Below are 19,630 nucleotides of genomic sequence, written 5' to 3'. Positions count from 1 at the left end.
GCCTTGTAGCTGTGTGAGCCTGCAGTGTCCTGGCCTCAGGCCCCCCCCCACCGCCCCCTTCCCGACACTGCAGGACAGGAGGCCCCGCGTGGCCTGAGCCACTCTGCTCACCCGGGCGGTGGGTGCGCTGCTCCGAGCCTTGGCCAGCAGCCGCCGGGCCCGCTCATACTCGTTGTTCTCCGATTCCAGCTTGACAGCCGCCAGCCAGATCTCCTCACTGTTGGGGTTGGCCTGGAGGGTGAGCCCAGCACAGCCACAGTGGGCACAGGACAGAAGTGGGTGAGGCTGGGCTCACTTAACACAAGCAGCCTCCTGGGAGCACCCTGGCCACACCTGCTGACCATGCCAACCCGAAAGTGGCACTACAGTGACTGGGAATGAGACAGCAGAGGGCACAGCCAGCCCAGTGCCAGCCCTTCTCTTGGAATCATACTAGCCGGTCACAACAGCTCCACCTGTATACAGCACCCCAGTTTATACAAAAGATGCTGCAACTACTGACAAGCGCCCCATCACAGAGCACTGCACAGGCGCCTGTCTGTGTGACAGCCTGGCTGGTGCAGATGCCTCGGGTAATGCTCCCACGTGTGACCCACGTGGCGGGGGGGTGGGGGGGGCCCCTTGAGGCAAGGGGCGCAGGGCTCCCTGCTCCAAGAACTGGAACACCTAGCTTCCATGTCGAAGGCCCGCCGTCACTCACCGTGTGCTCCATCCTCCACCCACCCCGCCCCGGGAATGTTCCTGCTCTCCGTGTTCTGTGTTCTGGAACATGTGGCCGGTGGACACACAGAGTGGTGGTGACCAAGAGACATGTGTCTAACAGCTGGGCCATCTTCCCTGTTCTCAGGTCCTCGTGGACGCCAGCTGCCTGCACAGCAGCCCGAGTCCCGTGCCCTGTGACCACGCACGGCCAGCACCGCCGGTGGGCGGGAGACCAGGGGAGGTGCGCGCACCGGTGCCCTCACAACACAGCCGACCTCACCCACCTGGAAGGCCAGAGCCAGGATGCTCCTCGCCGCGGGCACATCACCCGCCAGCCACTTGGACTTGGCGCCCATGAGCCACAGCACCTCCGCCTTGGGGCAATGGGCCACGGCCCTCTGCAGAAGAGCTTCCAGTGACTCCCTGCAAGATGGGCCCCGTCACCACAGCGCACAGCACTGCGGCCGCGGCGCGGGCGCTGAAAGGACAGTTACTGCTCCAAAGTCCGGCCCCATCAATGATTGACCAGCTTTACGATGGGGAGAGTGCGGGGAAATCTCCTCTCCACAAAGGCTCCAAAACCAACACTGCGGAGGGCGCTACAAAGTGGCGCATTGTTCACATAGCAGAGCGGACAGAGGAGCGTCTTGGAACCCGTTTACAGCCGCGCGGTCTGGGTGACAGGAGGGCCTTTCATCTCCGCGCAGATCCGCCGATAAAGCTCCCGGCCTCCACCCACGCCCTGGCATCCAGGCACCGTCTTCCCGGGAGAAAGTTATTTTAGGTCATACTGAGCAAGACCGCCAGCCTGGGTAGCAGCTTTAAAGCCCACCGCCCCTTTCCTTGCCACCTGGCACAGGCGGCCTCTTCAGACCTCCGCAGCGAGATCCTGTGCAGGAAGCGGGACAGCACACAGCCCGGGACCAAGACCCCAGGCCCCAAGCACTTGCCTCCCGCACCCTCCTGAGCCGGCAGATGGCACAGGTGCCAGATGGGAGGAGGGGCTGCTCTGAGCCAGGACCAACAGCAGGAGTGCCCCCAGGGCCACAGCTGGAGGGCAGGCTCTGCTAGGCAGAAACATCCGAGGTGAACTTGTACAGGGTGAGCTCAAAATGTCCCCAAAGGAGTAAACGTCGCAACACAAACCAGCTGGTAGGAGTGAGGAGGGGACAAAAGCACCAAAGACAGGAAAGAGGTCTCAATGGTCCCAGGGCAGCCCTGGTCAATCAGGAAGGCCATCCCCACCAGCACGGGACAGCAGCAGTCAGCCTGGGCAGAGGGTGCACAGTCAGAGGGTGCACAGTGATGTGAGCCAATGCCCCGCCAGCCTCCTCGCCACCAGAATTGCAACACCTAATCTAATCAGCGACTGTGGCACTGAGGCAGGTCTGAAGGTTTTTCCAATTATAGAGCACAATTAGAGAAAATTGTGAAGGACCTCCTCAGAGCACAAAACCCAACTCCAACCCAAAGCCAGCAAATTTAAATGAAAACCATGCCTGCCTGGGCCCAGATGCCGCCCCGCCCACACTGATGGAGCCAGAGCTGCAAGACACGGACTCCGGGCCCTGAGCCCCAGCACCAGGAACCCTGAGGCTCGGCTGCAGGTGCTCTGCTCTGGCAGAGAGGCCCCCTGTGCCTCCGTGCCACAACGATACAACAGCGACAACCCTGTCGCCCGAGGAGCCACAGGCACAGCTCCAGCTGCCAAGTGCCAGGCCAGGCACTCGCCCGTCTGTGGGGAGCATAGCCTAGAGCTGGAGGTGCAGCTGCGTGCAGGTAGAGTCCCCCACGTACCTGGTGCCATGGTTCTTCTCAAAGTAGGCGGCCCGCAGCCACACACTCTTCTTGCTGGGGAACACCTGCAGAGCGTAGGCGTAGATGGCGCGTGCGCACTCCAGGGCGTTGTGGGCCACACACTAGAGCAGAGACAGGTGTAAGGACGGGTGGCCCGCACTGGCCTCGGAGCAGGAGGTGTGGTGCCCTCCCCAAGGGCGCCCTCCGTTAGAAACCATACCACACAGGAGGATGGGGTGTGAGCACAAAAGTGGGAGCATGTGGGGGGAGCTGCGACGGGGCGGCCTGCCAGCCCAGACAGACCATGGGAGCTGGTGTGCGGAACACCCACCAGGGCTGCAGGGGAGCGGGCGGGCACGGGGTGAGGTCCTTTTGAAAAAAGTGCAGCATTTATTTTAGTTTAACTGTAAGTCACACACACCGCAGATACGCAAAGTCCTCTCCTGTCAAGAACAGGCTTGTGTCTTGAGATGAAAATCCACTAGGAAGTGTGTCAGGAACAAAGCTTTGCCAGTAGGACGTGAACTGGAATTGGACACGCAGCCTCACACCTGTGCATCTTCGTACAGGAGGGCCCGAACCACCCAAGGCTGCTTCCCTTCAGCCACTTCAGACTGGGTCCCTCCTCAGTCCCCCGGCCTCTGCTGAGCCCGCACCACACACACCAGGAGGCCCTGCCGTGGGCGTGGGCACATTGGCCAGCACCCTTACCATCACTTCTGACCAAGGTCCCGGAGGCCAGGCACAAGGCTTTCGGGCCTCCATCCACCACGGCCATCGCCCCATGCCCCACAGGCTCACATGACAGCTTGGCCAGGCCTGCCGGGGTGAGAGCCCAGGACAACGCTCCGCACTCCAAGCACAAACCCCTCTGCTCCGCTCAGGGCACAGCTCTGAGGGCAGCTGTGGGCTTGTGAAGGGGATGGAAACGAGGACACTGCACCAGCTCAGGCCACCCCCCCTCCCACTTCCACCCCTCTCTGCTACTGTCTGCAGGGCGAAGCCCACCACACCCCCACGGGGCCAACAGTAAGGAAAGCAAACAGGCACAGTGTCTAACTGCATTCGGAATAAATAGGGGCTCGGCAACCGGGGGCTGGGGTCCTCTGGGTGTTTAGAGAGTTTCTCCCAACACAAAGGCTGTGTGGATGTCCCGATGGGCTGGACCCAAGCAGCAAGCTAACCAACTGGTCGAAGCGTCTGCCCCCTGGTGGTCAATTCGCATCATAGCGATTACTCAAACAAATGACTGGATACTTAGCATATTAGGCTCGTATTATATAAGGATTCTTCATACTTTTGTATGTCGTATTACATATTAAAAGGTTGTAACAAGATGTAGCAGTTGGCCTGTGTCTCTCAACCCAAATGTAGTGTGTGGTCAGTGGGCACAGGCCACCTGCAGGCCGGCTTGGTAGCCGGGACACGGCCAACAGCGCCTTCAGGGGAGGGGCGGGGGCCACCATGCACACAGGACTTGGGACGATGGCCATGGTGGACAGACTCCCAGAGAACTGAGTGGGACCCTCAGTCTCTCCTGATGTAAAGGGGTGGACGCCACATGAATGAGGGAGAGAGGGAGGCTGTCCTTCACTGTTCTTCACTGTAGAATTCCTACTAATAAACTCTAATCAATCAGAGGAAACAACATTTAAAAAACCTCCATTTGGCAAATACCATGGCAATAACTGACAGAGGCCAAACTTAATGGGCCCGCAGGTCAAAGTTTGGCGAGAAACAAGATGTGGGTAGTCTCAAAGCGTCCCCCACGAAATACTGCTTAATTAAAAGGGGAAAACCAGTAACCTTCCCTTGGCGAGCCTGGCAAGCGCCCCTGGACTGGCCAGGGTTGAATGGGTGCAGACGGCCCCCAGCACAACCCGCCAGGAGGATGAGTCCCCACCAGGATGCAGAACTCAACCGGCCATGAGACACGTGCAGGCTGAGTCCAGGGCCGCGCAGAGCACTGGCCCCGACGCCTCCCACACACCAGACTCGTGGAAGCCAGACAGGCCGGAGCCCTCCTCAGGCACAGAGGCCCGAAGAGGTGACCAGGCAGCTACGCCACAGAACGAGGCGAGCCACCGCTGACCTCGGACAGAGCCCGCGCCTGACAGTCCTGCACCAACACCCACCCAACGGGGTGCTCATGAGCACCCTCCTTCGAGAACACACACTGAGGGCCATGCCATCTAAAACTCACTCTTCAAGGGTTCAGAGAAAAAGGAGGGGCATGTGTGTGCATGTGGAGAATGATAAAACAAATGTGGTAAAATGGGTAAGTCTGGTGGATTCTGGGTGAAAGGCATAAGAAGTGTTCATAGAGTTTTGCTACTTTTAGATAAGACTAAAATTATTTCAAAATAAAAAAAAGCTAAAAAAGGGTTGCATGCAAGGGATAAAATACTTAACTGTGCTTATGACTGTGACCCTATGTCTTCTCTGGACAACTGTACTAAGGAAATAGTCTCAAAGTACTAGGCAAAAGCTGTGCGCGCAAAATGTTTTCCGAGTGCCGTTTATAACAGAGCCAGGGTGGGGACCAGCCAGATGCGCAGAGGTAAACACTAAGGGAGCGTGTGAACCTGGGACCCAGTCCCCTCGAGCTCTGAGTGAGTGCGTGCTACGAAAGCAGCTCTTCACGCGGATCTGTCCCTTACGACGCAATGATGGCTACACACCAGCACACCAGAGATTCTCAAACCCAAGCAAAGAGACTCCAGGCCCGAGGACCAGACTCACACTGTCGGCATCTTCCATCCAGGTGTGCTTCCGGTCCTCCTCCTCGATCCCAATGCCAATTACAGCTCGCATGACTGCCTGACAGGTGGCCACACTGCCCGCCTTGTCACACTCCTCGGCATCCTGAGAGGGAGGGACACAAAACTGAATCCACAGCGAGTGCAGGGCTCCACGGACGGCGAGCACCGAGCGCCCTGCTCCTGCAAACAACACGTGTGTGGGTTCCACAGGTTCTGACTGTCCTGCTCACTGGTGTACCCATCCCTGCACCCAGCAAATCAATGCTCAACAAACCTTCAGTAAGTACCGTATTTTTCGGACCATAAGACGCACATTTTTTCCCCCAGAAGGGGGGGAAAAAGTCCCTGCGTCTTATGGTCCAAATATAGCCTACACATATACTTTAAAAAAAAAGTTTTTTTACTTGCCCGGCTCTGTGTGGTCTCTGTGTGCTTGCCCGGCTCTAAAATGGTTCTAAATGCTGCTGTTTACTTTACAGGGTTGATTACATGTGTTTATGACTGTGATGTTGGGTTTTAATGCACATAAAATATTTTAGGACACTATTTGTTTCAGAATCTTTTTTCTTCATTTCCCTTCTCTAAAAACTGGTGCGTCTTATGGTCCGAAAAATACGGTACCTACCGTGCACAAAGGGCTACGGAAGCAACTCAGTGGCAAGAGGCGGCTCCTGCGCTAAAGAAACGTGCAAAGAGCCTGGAGGACAGACAAGGTCACACACTGTGTCTGCTGGTCTGGAACAGGGACCTGTGGGGCGAGCTGAGCCTCACACAGTCGGCAAGGTAGAACCTGAGGGAGGGGCCGCACAGGAGCATTCAGGGGGCGGGGCTGCTGGCCGCAGGGGAGCACCGGGCTTCCCCATAGGAGAGGGGAGATATCAGGAGACACAGACCTATCACTGGTGTCTCTTGCACATCAAATGGAAAAGGACCAATAACATAAGAGACATACAACACACAGTTCTCTAAGAAAACACAAATGACTTTTAAATATGAAAAGAAACTCAAAGCCGCTGTTTTGAAAATTGATTTTTAGACGCCTAGCCGGTTTGGCTCAGTGGATAAAGCATCGGCCTTCAAACTGAAGGGCCCAGGTTTGGCTCCACACATGCCTGGGTTGCGGGCTCAATCCCCCAGTAAGGGGCAGGCAGGCGGCAGCCAATCAATGGTTCTTTCGTTGCTGATGTTTCTCTCTATCCCTCTCCCTCTCTAAAGTCAATAAAAACGTTTTTTAAAGTTGATTTTTAATATATTTTATTGATTTTTTACAGAGAGGAAGGGAGAGGGATGGAGATAAGTCAGAAACATCAATCAGCTGCCTCCTGCGCCCTCCTTACTGGGGATGTGCCTGCAACCAAGGTACATGTCCTTGACAGAATCGAACTTGAGGCCTTTCAGTCTCCAGGCCAACGCTCTAACCATTTAGGGCTTAAAGTTGATTTTTAGAGAGAGGGAGAAGGGGTGAGAGAGAGGAACATGGGTTGGCTGCCTCCTGCATGCCTCCTACAGGGGATATGCCCTGACTAGGAATGGAATTGGCAACACTTCAGTGCACAGGACGATGCCCAACCAACTAACCAGCCAAGCAACACCAGCCAGGGCCAAAGCCGCTTATTATTTTTTTTAAAAATACATTTTGTTGATTTTTTACAGAGCAGAAGAGAGAGGGATAGAGAGTTAGAAACATTGATGAGAGAGAAACGTCGCTCAGCTGCCTCCTGAACACCCCTCACTGGGAATGTGCCCGCAACCAAGGTACATGCCCTTGACCAAACCAAACCTGGGATCTTTCAGTCCACAAAAAGCCACTTATTTTTAAAAAAGCTCACTAAGATATCCCAAATGCCATTTCATACATATCAGAACAGTGGCCCTGAAACACAGCCAGCACACAGCTAACACTTTTTGTCATCCCTTTTATTTTTATTTTTTGTTAATCCTCATCCAAGGATATTTTTTCCATTGATTTTTAGAGAGAGTGGATAGGGGGAGAGAGAAAGGAAGAAAGGAGGAAGAAAGGAGGAAGAAAGGAAGAAGAAAGGAAGGAAGGAAGGAAGGAAGGAAGGAAGGAAGGGAGGGAGGGAGGGAGGGAGGGAGGGAGGGAGGGAGGGAACTGGTTGCCTCCCACACTGAACTTGAAACCCAGGTGTGTGCCATTGACTGGGAATCAAACCTGAGACCCATTACATGGGGCCCAACACACAAACCACTGAACAATACCAGCCAGAGCTGTCTGTCACCCCTTTTGGGTTTCTTTTGTTTTGTTTTTTTTTAATGTTTTGATTGATTTCAGAGAGGAAGGGAGAGGGAGAGAGAGATAAACATCAATGATGAGAGAGAATCATTGATTTGGCTGCCTCTTGTAAGCCCCCTACTGGGGATCGAGCCCTAACACAGGCATGTGCCCTCCTGGTTCATGGGTTGATGCTCAACCACTGAGCAACACTGGCCAGGCTATTTCTAGTCGCAAAGTGACATGAGCAGCGTATGTCCACATGCTGAAAGGCTTCAGAGCACCTAACCTCAATGTGCACTTGGTTTGCCACTACAAAAGCTTCAATGCGATCAAGGAAAGCCCCATGTGCCAGCCCTGTCCTAGGAGAGAGGCCACGTGTGGGAGGACGTCCATTTTTGGAGCTGCCGCTGACCCTGAGCGCAGCTGCAGGCCCACCTGGATCCACTGCTCGCGGTTGATCTCCACCCCGTTGGCCCGCAGAGAGGTGATGGCCCGGTCAATGATCTTCTCCACCATCTGCGTGTTCCCGTTGGCTTCCTCCAGCTTGGCAGCCGTGACCCAGATGTGCCGGTCTGTGGGGATGTTCTCACGGGCCTTGTTCAAGACCTTGCGGGCATTTTCATAGGTCTCCAACCTCGCCAGAGCGAGCCACAGCTGTGTGGAAAGGCAGACGTGAGACCCAAGGGGCAGGTGCCGAGCCTGCCTCAGTGGCCCCGAGGTGCTTCCCAGGCCTGAGCTCTCAAGGACCATCCGAGCAGGGCCCACGGACGTGAAAGCAGCATTTTCACTCTGAGAGTTGCTCAGTGAGGCTGCTGATTTACTTAGAGACTGTCTCCTTACCAGGAAGAGAAACGTATGCCCTGTGTGGAACGGGGGTGAGCAGGACAGGAGGCCGCTTCCCCAGCTAAAGATCACGTGGGTGTTCAGCCTCCTGGGCTCTCACACCCCAGCTGGTGACTCGGCAGCATTTCAACACCACGCATGTGTACAGGCTCTGTTTATTTTTATATAAAGAATTAAGATTGATTTTGTTTGGAAAATTTCGCAATTCCCCTCAGGATAATGAAATACATACTGGATATCATAAAACCAAGACTACAAGCACTGCACACTGCTGTGAACTTGAATGTTTAAAACTAGAGAATTCCAACTAGCTCAGAGGCAAGAAGCCGACTTCGTGCTGGGTTGGCAGAAAGATGTGTCAATGATTTCTATCACTCTCTCCCCTCAGGTCCCATCTGCTAATTCTGCGTGGCCCAGGCCTGAAGGAGGGCTCCCACAGAGCCCAGAGCGGCTGGCTACCAGGGCCAGGCTGCTCTGCCTGCAGCTGTCAGGCGGCTTCCAGTGGATTCTTACTGCACCTGGGTGAGCTCAACGCCCAGCTGATGCCACTTTCAGGTCCTGGGCCTGGGCTCAGCCTCAATGGCAGTGATGAGGCTGAGGACTCACCTCCACGCTAGTGGGGCAGCACTCCACAGCTCGGCTGAGCATGATTCTAGCATCTTCAGGCTCTTCCAGCTCAACTGCTGCCTTCCACAAGCGAACAGAATTGGGTACATGCTCCAGGGCTGGGAAAAGTCACAGAAAAGGGGAAGTGATGCTGCAGCCAGCAGGGTCAGGCCTGGCCCGAGGGACAGCTGGGACAGCAGGCCTGCCCTTTCGAGGGGCTCCAAGGCTTGGGGCACAGCAGGCAGCGGAGGGGGGTGCATCCCCTCCACCCCGCACACACTGAAATCCATGTCAGAAAACAGAGCAACAGAGGCCCCGCAGGCAGCCAGCACACAGGAAGGCCCAGCGCGCAGGTGGTGAGCGAGGAAGCGAGCGGAGGGCAGGGAGCACGAGAGAGGAAGACAGATGACCCTGGGACGTGCCCCATAGGCCGTGTGCACCCGAAGGCGGCTCAGTTCCGAGACCCAGGGATGGTTTACACAAAGCTCTGCCAGGCTGTGTCAGGGCCACCTCGAGCGTAAGGGACAGGCCAGGCAGGAAAAGAGGAGTCTGAACAAGAAATGCCTGTGAGAAGCCGGGACAAGCCAGGCCCTCACAGAGGCAGATGTGACAGCAGCCTACAGGCCTTTGGGTGGGTGGGGGGGGGGAAGGGGGGGGAGAGACACACAGGTGTTGTCCCTGTGCTCAGTGACCAGACGACGAGAGCCAGGCTGCCATGCCAGGGGCCAGAGTCCATGCTGTATGTGAGTGCCTGGTACACAGAGCAGCACGGTGCTGCACGCCAGGAAGCAGCCCATGGCCCAACCCCTGGCATAAGGCTCTCCACCCACGTGTACCCTTACAGGGGAGGACACTGAGACTCAAGTCAAGCACTATGCTCAAGCTCACTCAGCCTCAAGCCTCAAACCAGCAGAGGAAGCTGAAGCTCTCCCAGCAGAGCCCCAGGACGTCAGCTGCACTGAGTGTGACCGCAGCCGACACACAGACCAGAGGCTGAGGGCTGCACGGTGCCCTGTCATCAGAGGCGGCACCTTCGTTTTCAAACATCAGCCCTTTCCAGGGGTGGCTGCCAAGTGCACCGGGAGGCAGCACGGCTTTCTCAGGCACCTGGGAACAGGAGCTGCTTCGGGAAACTCTCTACAGAGGGGCAGGGACAGGACCATAACCAGGGAGCGGGGGCAGGCCAGCTAGGGTTCCCACATCCCTCCGCCTGAGCACAGCTGCTCCCTGACCAAAAGGAGAGCTGAAGGCCTGCGCCCCTCCAGGCCGGGACGGCCGGTGTGCCCCAGCTCCCCCGCCAGGGCCTCCTCCATGCCCGTCCTCTCTCCACACACACAGCCAACCGGAAACGAACCCAGGCTGTGCGGGGAGCATCTCACACGGCGCAGGCGGCCCACAGAGCTTTCCTGAGTAAATAAACGCTAATGCCCAGTTCAATGTGTTTGTCATCAGAGAGCTCGTTTTCTGGCTGAAAAAAGGTAGAAGCTAATTTCTACCAAAGAAGGTACTAATTTTCTGCTCCTGGCTCCGTTTTGAAGAGTCTGGCTCTGAGAATTTAATGGATAGCAATGCTGCAATCAAGAAATCAGAGGTGAGGCCGAAACCGGTTTGGTTCAGTGGATAGAGCGTCAGCCTGTGGACTGAAAGGTCAAGGGCATGTACCTTGGTTGTGGGCACATCCCCAGCAGGGGGTGTGCAAGAGGCAGCTGATCGATGTTTCTAACTCTCTGTCCCTCTCTTTGCTCCCTCTCTCTTCTGCTTTGTAAAAAATCAATAAAATTTTTTTAAAAAAAGAAAAAAGAAATCAGAGGTGAGCCCTGGCTGTTTTGGCACAGTGAACTGGGTCCCGGGTTCGATTCTGGTCAAAGGCACATGCCCAGGTTGCAGGCTCACTCCCCAGTAGGGGTCGTGCAAGGGGCAGGCAACCAATGATTCTCTCTCATCACTGATGTTTCTACCTCTCTCTCCCTCTTTCTTCCTCTCTGAAATCAGTAAAAATATATTTAAAAAAAGAAAGCAGGGGTGAGAGAAAAACTCTGAGCACATGATACATACCTGCAGGCAGAGCCACACAGGTGGATGCCACCTGGCCTCTATCGAACAGATGTAGAGCCAGAAACTACGCGATGACGCCGGAAGGCCTGACATCACACACCTCTGACATGTGACTCAAACACATCTTAAACACAAGAGCTGGCCACCACCCACTGAAAACTGACCCCACCACCACAAATGCATCTTCTGCGCCTGCGCTGAACCCAGGCTCCCTCCAGCTGACTGGCATCTGCTCTGGAGCAAACAGCAGCAGCAGGCCCACAGGGAGGCGAAGGGCGATCCTGTGTATCAGTCCCTCAGGATGAAAACACAGCACCCTCCAAAGCTGCATCTTGGCAGTGATTCCTGGATGGAGTCAGTTTCTCTGGCAACAAACTGTGCAAGGGGACCCACTGCCTCGCAGGAGTCCCGCCGGACAGGAAGGAGCTCATCGCCGCAGAGCTCTGGTGCCGCTCCCTGCCAGACCCCAGCTCCTGACGCTTGGGCGTGACTGCCGCCCACGGGGCCTGCGTGACGCTGGCGCAGCTCGCCCTCCCAGAGCAGGTCCTGAACCAGCATGTCCACCGTACCTGGGCCACAGCGACGGCCAGTCGTACCGCAAGAAAAGGCAGGAGTGGGATTTATGCCAGAGCATCTCAGCCAGGGGGACACTCCCCCACAGAGGAAAGGGCAGGGGTAACCCAGCCAGAAAAAGGCCTGAAGATGCCACCCCCTCGTTACCTACTCCCAGCAAACCCACGGAAGGAAAGCTGCTCTCCCTGGGCACGGCCCCGGGGGCGGAGGAGGCAGCCCTGCACACGGAGACAGTAGGACACGGCTCGGGGCGGCGCCCGGAGGCTCACCTTTCCGAAGAACCCGCTTCTTGGCACGAATGTCTGTTTCCAGCTCTGCTGCTCTGATGTAAATCCTGACAGACTGGGGGAGGTGACGGACAGCTTGGGCCACCACAGCCTTGGCAGTGTCCCCAGGCTGCAACCTGGCTGCTTCCAACCACACATCTTCACTCTGCGGGCAAACAGGAGAACGGCATGCTACGTGCCAGCCGGAGCCCCGCCGAAGCGGCAGCCCCTGGGTCTTGCACACAGCCTCAGGACACGCGGCTGGCCCCTGGCCCACACCCATCCACGGGGCTTTTTAAAGACTTCCTAGCTCTAGAATAGGGGTGTCGAACTCAATCAGAGAAGGGGCCAAAACCTAAAATCCAGCCTAAATTGCGGGCTGAATGGTTTACTGAACAGTCATAAACTGTCATTGTGATGGAAACACAGTGGAGTGCAGTGATGACAGCGCAGTGCGGGCCACATTGCAAGGCCTGGCGGGACGGATTTGGCCCGCGGGCCTTGTGTTTGACACATGTGCTCTAGAAGATGATTCCTGAAGGATGAGGGTTTTTTTTTGTTTTTTGTTTTTAATATATTTTATTGATTTTTTACACAGAAGAATGGCGAGAGATAGAGAGCTAGAAACATCGATGAGGGAGAAACATCGGGGATGTGCCGCAACCAAGGTGCATGCCCTTGACCGGAATTGAACTCGGACGTTTCAGTCCGCAGACAGACGCTCTACCACTGAGCCAAACCGGTTTCGGCCACTGGGGCTTTTTAAAAAAATACTTTATTGGTTTTTAGAGAGAGAGAAGTAGCGGGAGAATTAGACATTAATGAGAAAAACATCAACATGGACTGAATGTCTCCTGCACCACACTGGGGATCAAGCCACCCATAGTGTGCCGATCGGAAATGGAACCAGCCACCTCTCGGTGTGGGGGGGTCTACACTCAACCACTGAGCCGCACAGGCCCGTCCCCGGTGCCTGGCCTCAAACACAGCTGTACCACAGACCTCGTACAGCCAAGGCTTGGACCGTGGCCGTGGGTCACTGGCCACACCGCGAGGAGCCCAGCAGGAGCCCAGGTGGCATGCCCAGGCCCTCTCCGGGCACGGCACCCAGCTGCCAATAGCGCGGCCACCTAGAGCAGCCTCACGGACCCCCGGCTGGCGACCGCTGGCTTAGAGGGTCTCACTTGCCTTTTTTTTTAAATAAACCTTTATTGTTCACATTATTACAAAAGTTCCTCGTTTTTCCCCCCTCCACCAGGTTTCACTTGCCTTTTTAAAGCTTATTTAAGCACTCCACCTCCACAAGGGTGGCATCCTCTAAGATCAGCACTTATCTTTAGCACTTTCACGTGAGGTGGGGTGGGGTGGGAGCGCTGACCAGCCTCGCTCTTTCCAGCTAAGGCTATCCTGCCTTAAACCGTGCCTGCTGGTGAGGGTCCCTCCTGGCCCCACACGTCTCACCTTGGGGCACATCTCTGTCCCCTTCATGATAAGGTTTCGAGCGACTTGCAGCTTCCCGGTGACTTCTTCCAGGCGGGCGGATGCAATCCAGGCGGGCGGGTGGTGAGGGTTTGTCTCCCGGACAGACTTGAGGAGCAGTCGTGCCTTTTTGATGTCACTACAGGGTGAGGAGGCACAGGTCAGGCCGCCACGCGCTGAGGTGTCCCAAGCCCAGGGAGAGCACCAGCACAGACCGCACTCCTAGGAGCGCTGAAGCCGGGGGACACCCAGCTCACCCTGGCCAGCACCCCAGCCTGCTCAGCAGCCACGCAGATAGGCACAGAGCACGTGTTCAATGAAGGGATAAAGATGGATTTAATGGAAAATCAAACAGCCACACCACATACTTCTGAGAACACCCACATTCTATTTGACTGCATGTTTTTCAAAGAAAATCCAAGCATTCTAGGCAACCCGAGTCCCGCTCTGACCCCCGTTCCTCAGATCACTCACTTGATGTCCCCTCCGTGGGTTGGGATCATGGAATTTAAATCTGTCAGGTAGCCTTTGGGGTCGACTACAGTCTGTCCACTCACAGAGTCCGACACCTGCAAAAGAGGCCAGGCACTCTGGTCAGAGGGCTGCCAGTGGGCATGAGAACTTGAGAAGCAGAAAACACCTTCATGTAAACAACAGCTTGTGGTGATGATAACCCAATTTCATCTATACAGAACACAGATTTATATTAAAAAATAAAACCATGGCCTGGCCAGTCTGGCGGACTGAAGGGTCCCAGGTTCAATTCCAGCCAGGTGCATGTGTGTTGGTTGTGGGCACATCCCCAGTGGGGGGCGTGCAGGAGGCAGATGATCGATGTTTCTCTCTCATCGATGTTTCTAATTCTCTATCCCTCTCCCTTCTTCTCCATAAAAAAGTGTATATATATATATATACACATACACACACACAAAAAAAAACCAACCTCGCCTTAGCTGCTGTGGCTCAGTGGATAGAGTCAGCCTGTGGACTGAAGGGTCCCGGGTTTGATACTGGTTAAGGGCACATGCACGGGTTGTGGGCTCATCCCCATTAGGGGGTGAGCAGGAGGCAGCCAATCAATGGTTCTCTCTCATGATTGATGTTTCTGTCTCTCTCCCTCGCCCTTCCTCTCTGAAATCAATAAAATATATTAAAACAAACAGACAAAAAACCTGAACAAACAATTACAGCAAGGCGGCAGGGTGCAAGGCTAATGTGCAAAAGCCAAATGCTTTCCAAATGCTTTCCTTCAACCAACACATGGGATCTGAACTTAAAAACCCTATCCCGTTGTTTCTTTTTTAATATATTTTTTTTGTAGAAGGAAGAGAAAAACATGGATGAGAGAGAAACATCTATCAGCTGACTCCTACACACTCCCTACTGGGGATGTGCCTGCAACATACATGCCCTAGACCGGTATTGAGCCTGGGACCCTTGAGTCCATAGGTTGATGCCCTATCCACTGAGCCACACCGGTCAGGGCTCACAGGACATTTTCACTAATGTGTATATAATCTAACAAACACATCCAAGACCTCTGTGAGGAAACTACAAATTCTGATGAACAGAACCGAAGAACTTGGTCAATGAAGAGAGATATTCCATGTTCACGGATAGGAAGAATTAATACTGTCAGATGTCAGTTCGTCCCAACTTGATCTGCAGATTCAATACAATCCAATCAGAATCCCAGCATGTTATTTTGTGGGTACTGACAAACTGATTCTAAAGTTTATATGGCGGGAGGGCCATAAAATCTAACTGAGGATAACCATCACGGTACTGAAAGAACAGAAACACAGCCTGGCTAGTGTGGTTCAGTGGTTTGAGTATTGACCCATGAACCAGGAGGTCAAGGTTCAATTCCTGGTCAGGGCACATGCCCAGGTTGCAGACTCAATCCCCAATGTGGGGTATGCAGGAGGCAGCAATCAATTATTTTTCTTTGTATCACTGATGTTTCTCTCTTTATCTCCCTCACTCTGAAATTAATAAAAATATATTTAAAAATAAAGAAAGAAAACAGCCCTCGCCAATGTGGCTCAGCGGGCTGAGCATCCTCCTGTGCACCACGATGCCACAGCTGGGTCCCAGGCCAGGGCACATCCACGATGGGGGCTTGATTCCGGTCGAGGCACGTATAGGAGGCAGCCAATCAACGATTCTCTCTCACATTTATGTTTCTCTCTTCCTCTCCTTCCTTTCTCTCCTAAAAACAATAAAAACATGTTTTAAAAGGTCATAATAAATGCTGTTAAGGATGTGGAGAAACCAAACCCTCTTTGCAGTGGGCGTCTAAATGGTGCAGCCGATGGGGGCAACAGTATGGGGCTCCTCAGAAAACTAAATACAGAACCACCATAGACCCAGCCACTCCGCCTCTTTTTTTCATTTTTATTTTTATTAAAGCCACTCCGCTTCTACGTTTATACCCAAAGAACTGGAGCAGGGACTCAAACAGCTACTGTGCACCCAGGCTCACAACAGTACTAGCCACAATAGTCACAAAGTGTAAGCAAACCGTCTTTATAGAATCTCTGCTCCCATCAACAGTTCAATAAGTACAACTTTCAACCATAAAGAGAACTTTTTAAAATCTAAAAACAGTTCAAGAAAAAGTGCAGTAAAAGATCAATTAACATTAAGTGCTTCTACTGCATCCAAGGGCAGTGACTGGCAAGCTCACTGCACCACTCTCACTGTGTCTGCGTACAGGAAATTGTTCCTTTAAAGCAGTGGTTGGCACACTATTAGTCAACAGAGCCAAATACCAACAGTTACAACAATGGACATTTCTTTTGAGAGCCAAAGTTTTTAAACTTAAAACTTCTTCTAACGCTACTTCTTCAAAACAGACTTGCCCAGGCCGTGGTATTTTGTGGAAGAGCCACACTCAGGGGGCCAAAGAGCTGCAAACTCGTGAGTCGCAGTTTGCCGATCATGGCTTTAAAGCAGGCATCTTCAAACTTTTTAAAGTGGGGGCCAGATCACGGTCCCTCAGAAAGCTGGAGGGCCGGACTATATGAACTACTAATTCCTACTGTAACACCTCGGCTGCGCTCACTGCCCAAAAAACCTGGCGGGCCGGATCAGACTCCTCTGCGGGCCGCATGTGGCCCGTGGGCCATAGTTTGAAGACCCCTGCTTTAAAGCATTTACCAGGAAGCTTCAGTGCACCCCCGCCCCGCCCCGATTCTCTGGCACCTGGGGGGCTGGGGGGAGGATGCAGACATGCCTGTGTGCGTGCACGTCTCTCCAACACAAGTCAGAGTCACATACATTGCTCTGCCATCCATTGTCATGGCATGAGTCCTCCCCCAATTTGTTGGTGCTCCTGACTTTAGAGTGCACAAGTTTTCTACTTATATGCAATCCAGCTTGAAAGTATCTTCCTTCCTGGTTTCTGCTGTGCACGTCCTAATTAGAATGGGCTTCCCACTTCGCCTGGGCGTTCCTTCCAGAGCATCGATGGAGTACAGCTTCCTAAGGGCTATGATTATCGAGGGTGCAGGGAGAAGCACGTGCACTGAGTCCGCACGCCAGCAGCTAGGCGCCTGGCGTGATCACACCCGCAGGCGGAGCACCACCATGGAATGCAGACCTGCCCCTCTGCAATGGGACGGGCGGCACCGCACCGCAGGTCTGCTCACCTGTGACAAAGCCTTCCAAACATGAACTTTCTACGGGAATGTACTAGTTTATTATCAGGAAACAAAACTTCAAAATATTACTGTAGAAAATGTTAGAGGACACGAACTCTCACCTGGCTCAGCCTCATGTCCATCAGCGTGTTCCTCGCTTGGCCAATCTTCCTCATGTCCAGCTCCCCGGTGCCAGGTGTCATCAATCCAGGTGTCATTGCACCTGGGTACGGAGTGTTCAGTCCACCAGGATAAGGTGTGTTAAGACCTCCAAATTGCTGGAGAGAAAAGGGGTAAGATGCTGACGTCCGTCCGGACGAATGTAGCTATGCAGACAGACTGGCAGCAGTGCAGCCCGGACGGGTGAAGCACCAGATTCGCCACGCCCCGTGCCCCCCACACTATCTAACGGAGACCAGAGTAAGGCCCGTGCCTCCTAGCAGCTCGCTCACAGTTTGCCGGGGGTCCACGGACGTATGGTTCTCTCCAGTCTGCAAATGTTTGGCAAAGAAGCTGTCGGGAACGGGGGTCAGTTTCTCGTAGCGTGGGTTCCGCTGGCGTTTGTTCCTGGCATCGCCAACCTCAGGGATGCTCAGCCACTCTTCCTCTGTGACTTCTGCCAACTTCCTCTGAAAACATCCGGCCCCAAAATATTAATTCCCCGGCAGAATTTCACATTGCTCAAGGAAAACTATCCTCTCCCTGGCCCCGCCCTCCAGATCATACTTAGAAAGGACCTGATGCAGAAACGGTTGTCTACTCATTAAGAAAAGTCAACTTGCTGATCTGCTCCACTTCACTCAATGCAAACTGTTCTGTCAAAGCCCAGAGGACACATCTTAGAAATGTACACACAGAGGTAACCTTACAAAGAAAACACCCACATCGGTCCCTCCTCCTTCAGCAGGGAGCCTCTTGGCACAGACATATAACTGAACAGGCTACAGCAGGGCCTTCTTCACCCGAGTGAACTCAAGAGCACAGTTAGGAACGTCCCAGCAGCTCCACCCACACAGGCTGGCTCTCTGCGGGCAGCCTGGGTGCCCTCCTTCTCTTACTTTGAGATCTGAGAACTGCTGTTGGATTTTGGGGCGTTCCATACGGTATTTTTCAATTTCTTCTTTCTCCCTTTGCTCCCTAGGAAGTAAAATGTGTGCACGCATTAGAAATGCTGGGCGTCTGAAACAGTCACTTTATTACACTTCTCAATTAGGCCACCAAATATAACTCAAGTATCTACCAAATGAAAACATGCAGAAATTCACTGAAATAAAAACAAGCTGTCTTACTCGGATGTAAATACTTGCATTTGAACACAAGTATGTTTGCTGCTTTACAATTCTACAAAATAGCAGAGGCAGGGCCATCCTATGAATGCCAGTGCCCCTCCTCCTGAGGTAAACACACGGTAAGCCTCCCCGCCTCCCGGCTCCAACCAGGCTTCAGGTAGGGAGAGCTCCTGGGCTCCGGGAGCTGAGACTGGTCTAGACACGGGGAGGAAATCTGAGGTTACATTTGAACACAGAATTACAGACACGAGAACAAAGTATCAACCAAGCTCAGCAAACGGGACTTGACAGGAACTAAGCAGCTGCCCAGCTGGTGTGGTTCGGTGGTTGAGCATCAACCTATGAACCACGGTTCGATTCCTGGTCAGAGCACATGCCTACGTTGCAGGATTGATTCCCAGTAGAAAGAATGCAAGAGGTAGCTGATCAATGATTCTCTCTCATTACTGATGTTTCTCTCTCTCCCTTTCCCTTCCTTTCTGAAATCAATAAAGATATATTTTTAAAAATAAAATAAAACTTCCTCACACTGAGATTCACACTTCCCTGTACCAGGTAAGAGAAAGGTATCTGTAGGCAGGAATCTGAATGGACTATGACAGACGATGTGTGTGGAAGAGAGAAACCCTTCTCCAGAAGCTGGAAAGTCAGTCACCACGGCCTCTGAAACAAAGCAACACAAAGGTGCATCTGTCAGGTGTTCTGGCTAAAAATGCTGCATATGTCAGCCAGGCTCAGCTCCAGGGTCCACTCCACAGGAACAGAGCAGGACAAGCTAAGGGACGGGTGCTTCTACAATGGACTGATCTCCTCAGAAAGCCGATGTCACCGAAGGTTCAAAGGCAAAGGCAGGGGGAAATGTTGGAGACATGACACGGGAACTGGTCTGACGGTTGGTTTGGGAGAAAAGCAGCTCGGCCACGCTTTGGGATGAGCAGGGAATACGGACATGGCCCAGGTCAGGTAACAGAATCGGGTTCATGCTGAGTGGGACAAAGGTGCTGACCAGTGTGGGAGACAGACTGCTCAATGCTGAGGGTGAACTGACCCTGAGTGACCAGCAAAGACCACTGCAGGGGCGGGGAGGGAATGTGCAAACTGGGACAGGGCTGTGGCTCCGCAGGGTGGCGTGTTTGCCACACTTTCTTTCTACTTGTCTCAAGTTTTCATAATGAAGTTCTGAAAAGCAACCACTTACTTAATACAACTTTCCACAGGTATCCATACCAGTTTTTAATGAATGACTTCCAGAAAGTTGGAATCAAAGCTTAATATGCAAACCATGTGCACTTAACTACCATACTTGTGCACAAGCATAAAAACACTCCCGTCAAGTCCTGGTGGTTAGAATGCCAGCCCTAGGACCAAAAGATCTGGG

The 19,630-nt window shown here is 53.5% G+C and overlaps 1 protein-coding gene across 1 annotated transcript in view; it reads right to left on the bottom strand.

The window, feature by feature from the left end:
• Window positions 1-19,630, bottom strand: part of PRPF6 (pre-mRNA processing factor 6) — a 48,868-nt gene that overhangs the window by 5,849 nt on the left and 23,389 nt on the right. The window contains exons 4-15 of the mRNA XM_036425850.2: window positions 18,022-18,100; window positions 17,416-17,592; window positions 17,086-17,241; window positions 13,794-13,888; window positions 13,302-13,458; window positions 11,844-12,006; window positions 8,947-9,065; window positions 7,933-8,151; window positions 5,242-5,364; window positions 2,500-2,621; window positions 987-1,125; window positions 112-231 (exon numbers count right to left, since the gene is read on the bottom strand). Of these exons, the coding sequence (XP_036281743.1) occupies window positions 112-231; window positions 987-1,125; window positions 2,500-2,621; window positions 5,242-5,364; window positions 7,933-8,151; window positions 8,947-9,065; window positions 11,844-12,006; window positions 13,302-13,458; window positions 13,794-13,888; window positions 17,086-17,241; window positions 17,416-17,592; window positions 18,022-18,100 (1,669 nt within the window). The remainder of the gene's footprint in view (window positions 1-111; window positions 232-986; window positions 1,126-2,499; window positions 2,622-5,241; window positions 5,365-7,932; window positions 8,152-8,946; window positions 9,066-11,843; window positions 12,007-13,301; window positions 13,459-13,793; window positions 13,889-17,085; window positions 17,242-17,415; window positions 17,593-18,021; window positions 18,101-19,630) is intronic.

Source organism: Pipistrellus kuhlii, unplaced genomic scaffold (assembly GCF_014108245.1).
Source record: "Pipistrellus kuhlii isolate mPipKuh1 unplaced genomic scaffold, mPipKuh1.p scaffold_m20_p_87, whole genome shotgun sequence".
NCBI lineage: Eukaryota > Metazoa > Chordata > Mammalia > Chiroptera > Vespertilionidae > Pipistrellus > Pipistrellus kuhlii.
This window is presented reverse-complemented; position numbering and strand designations above follow the sequence as displayed.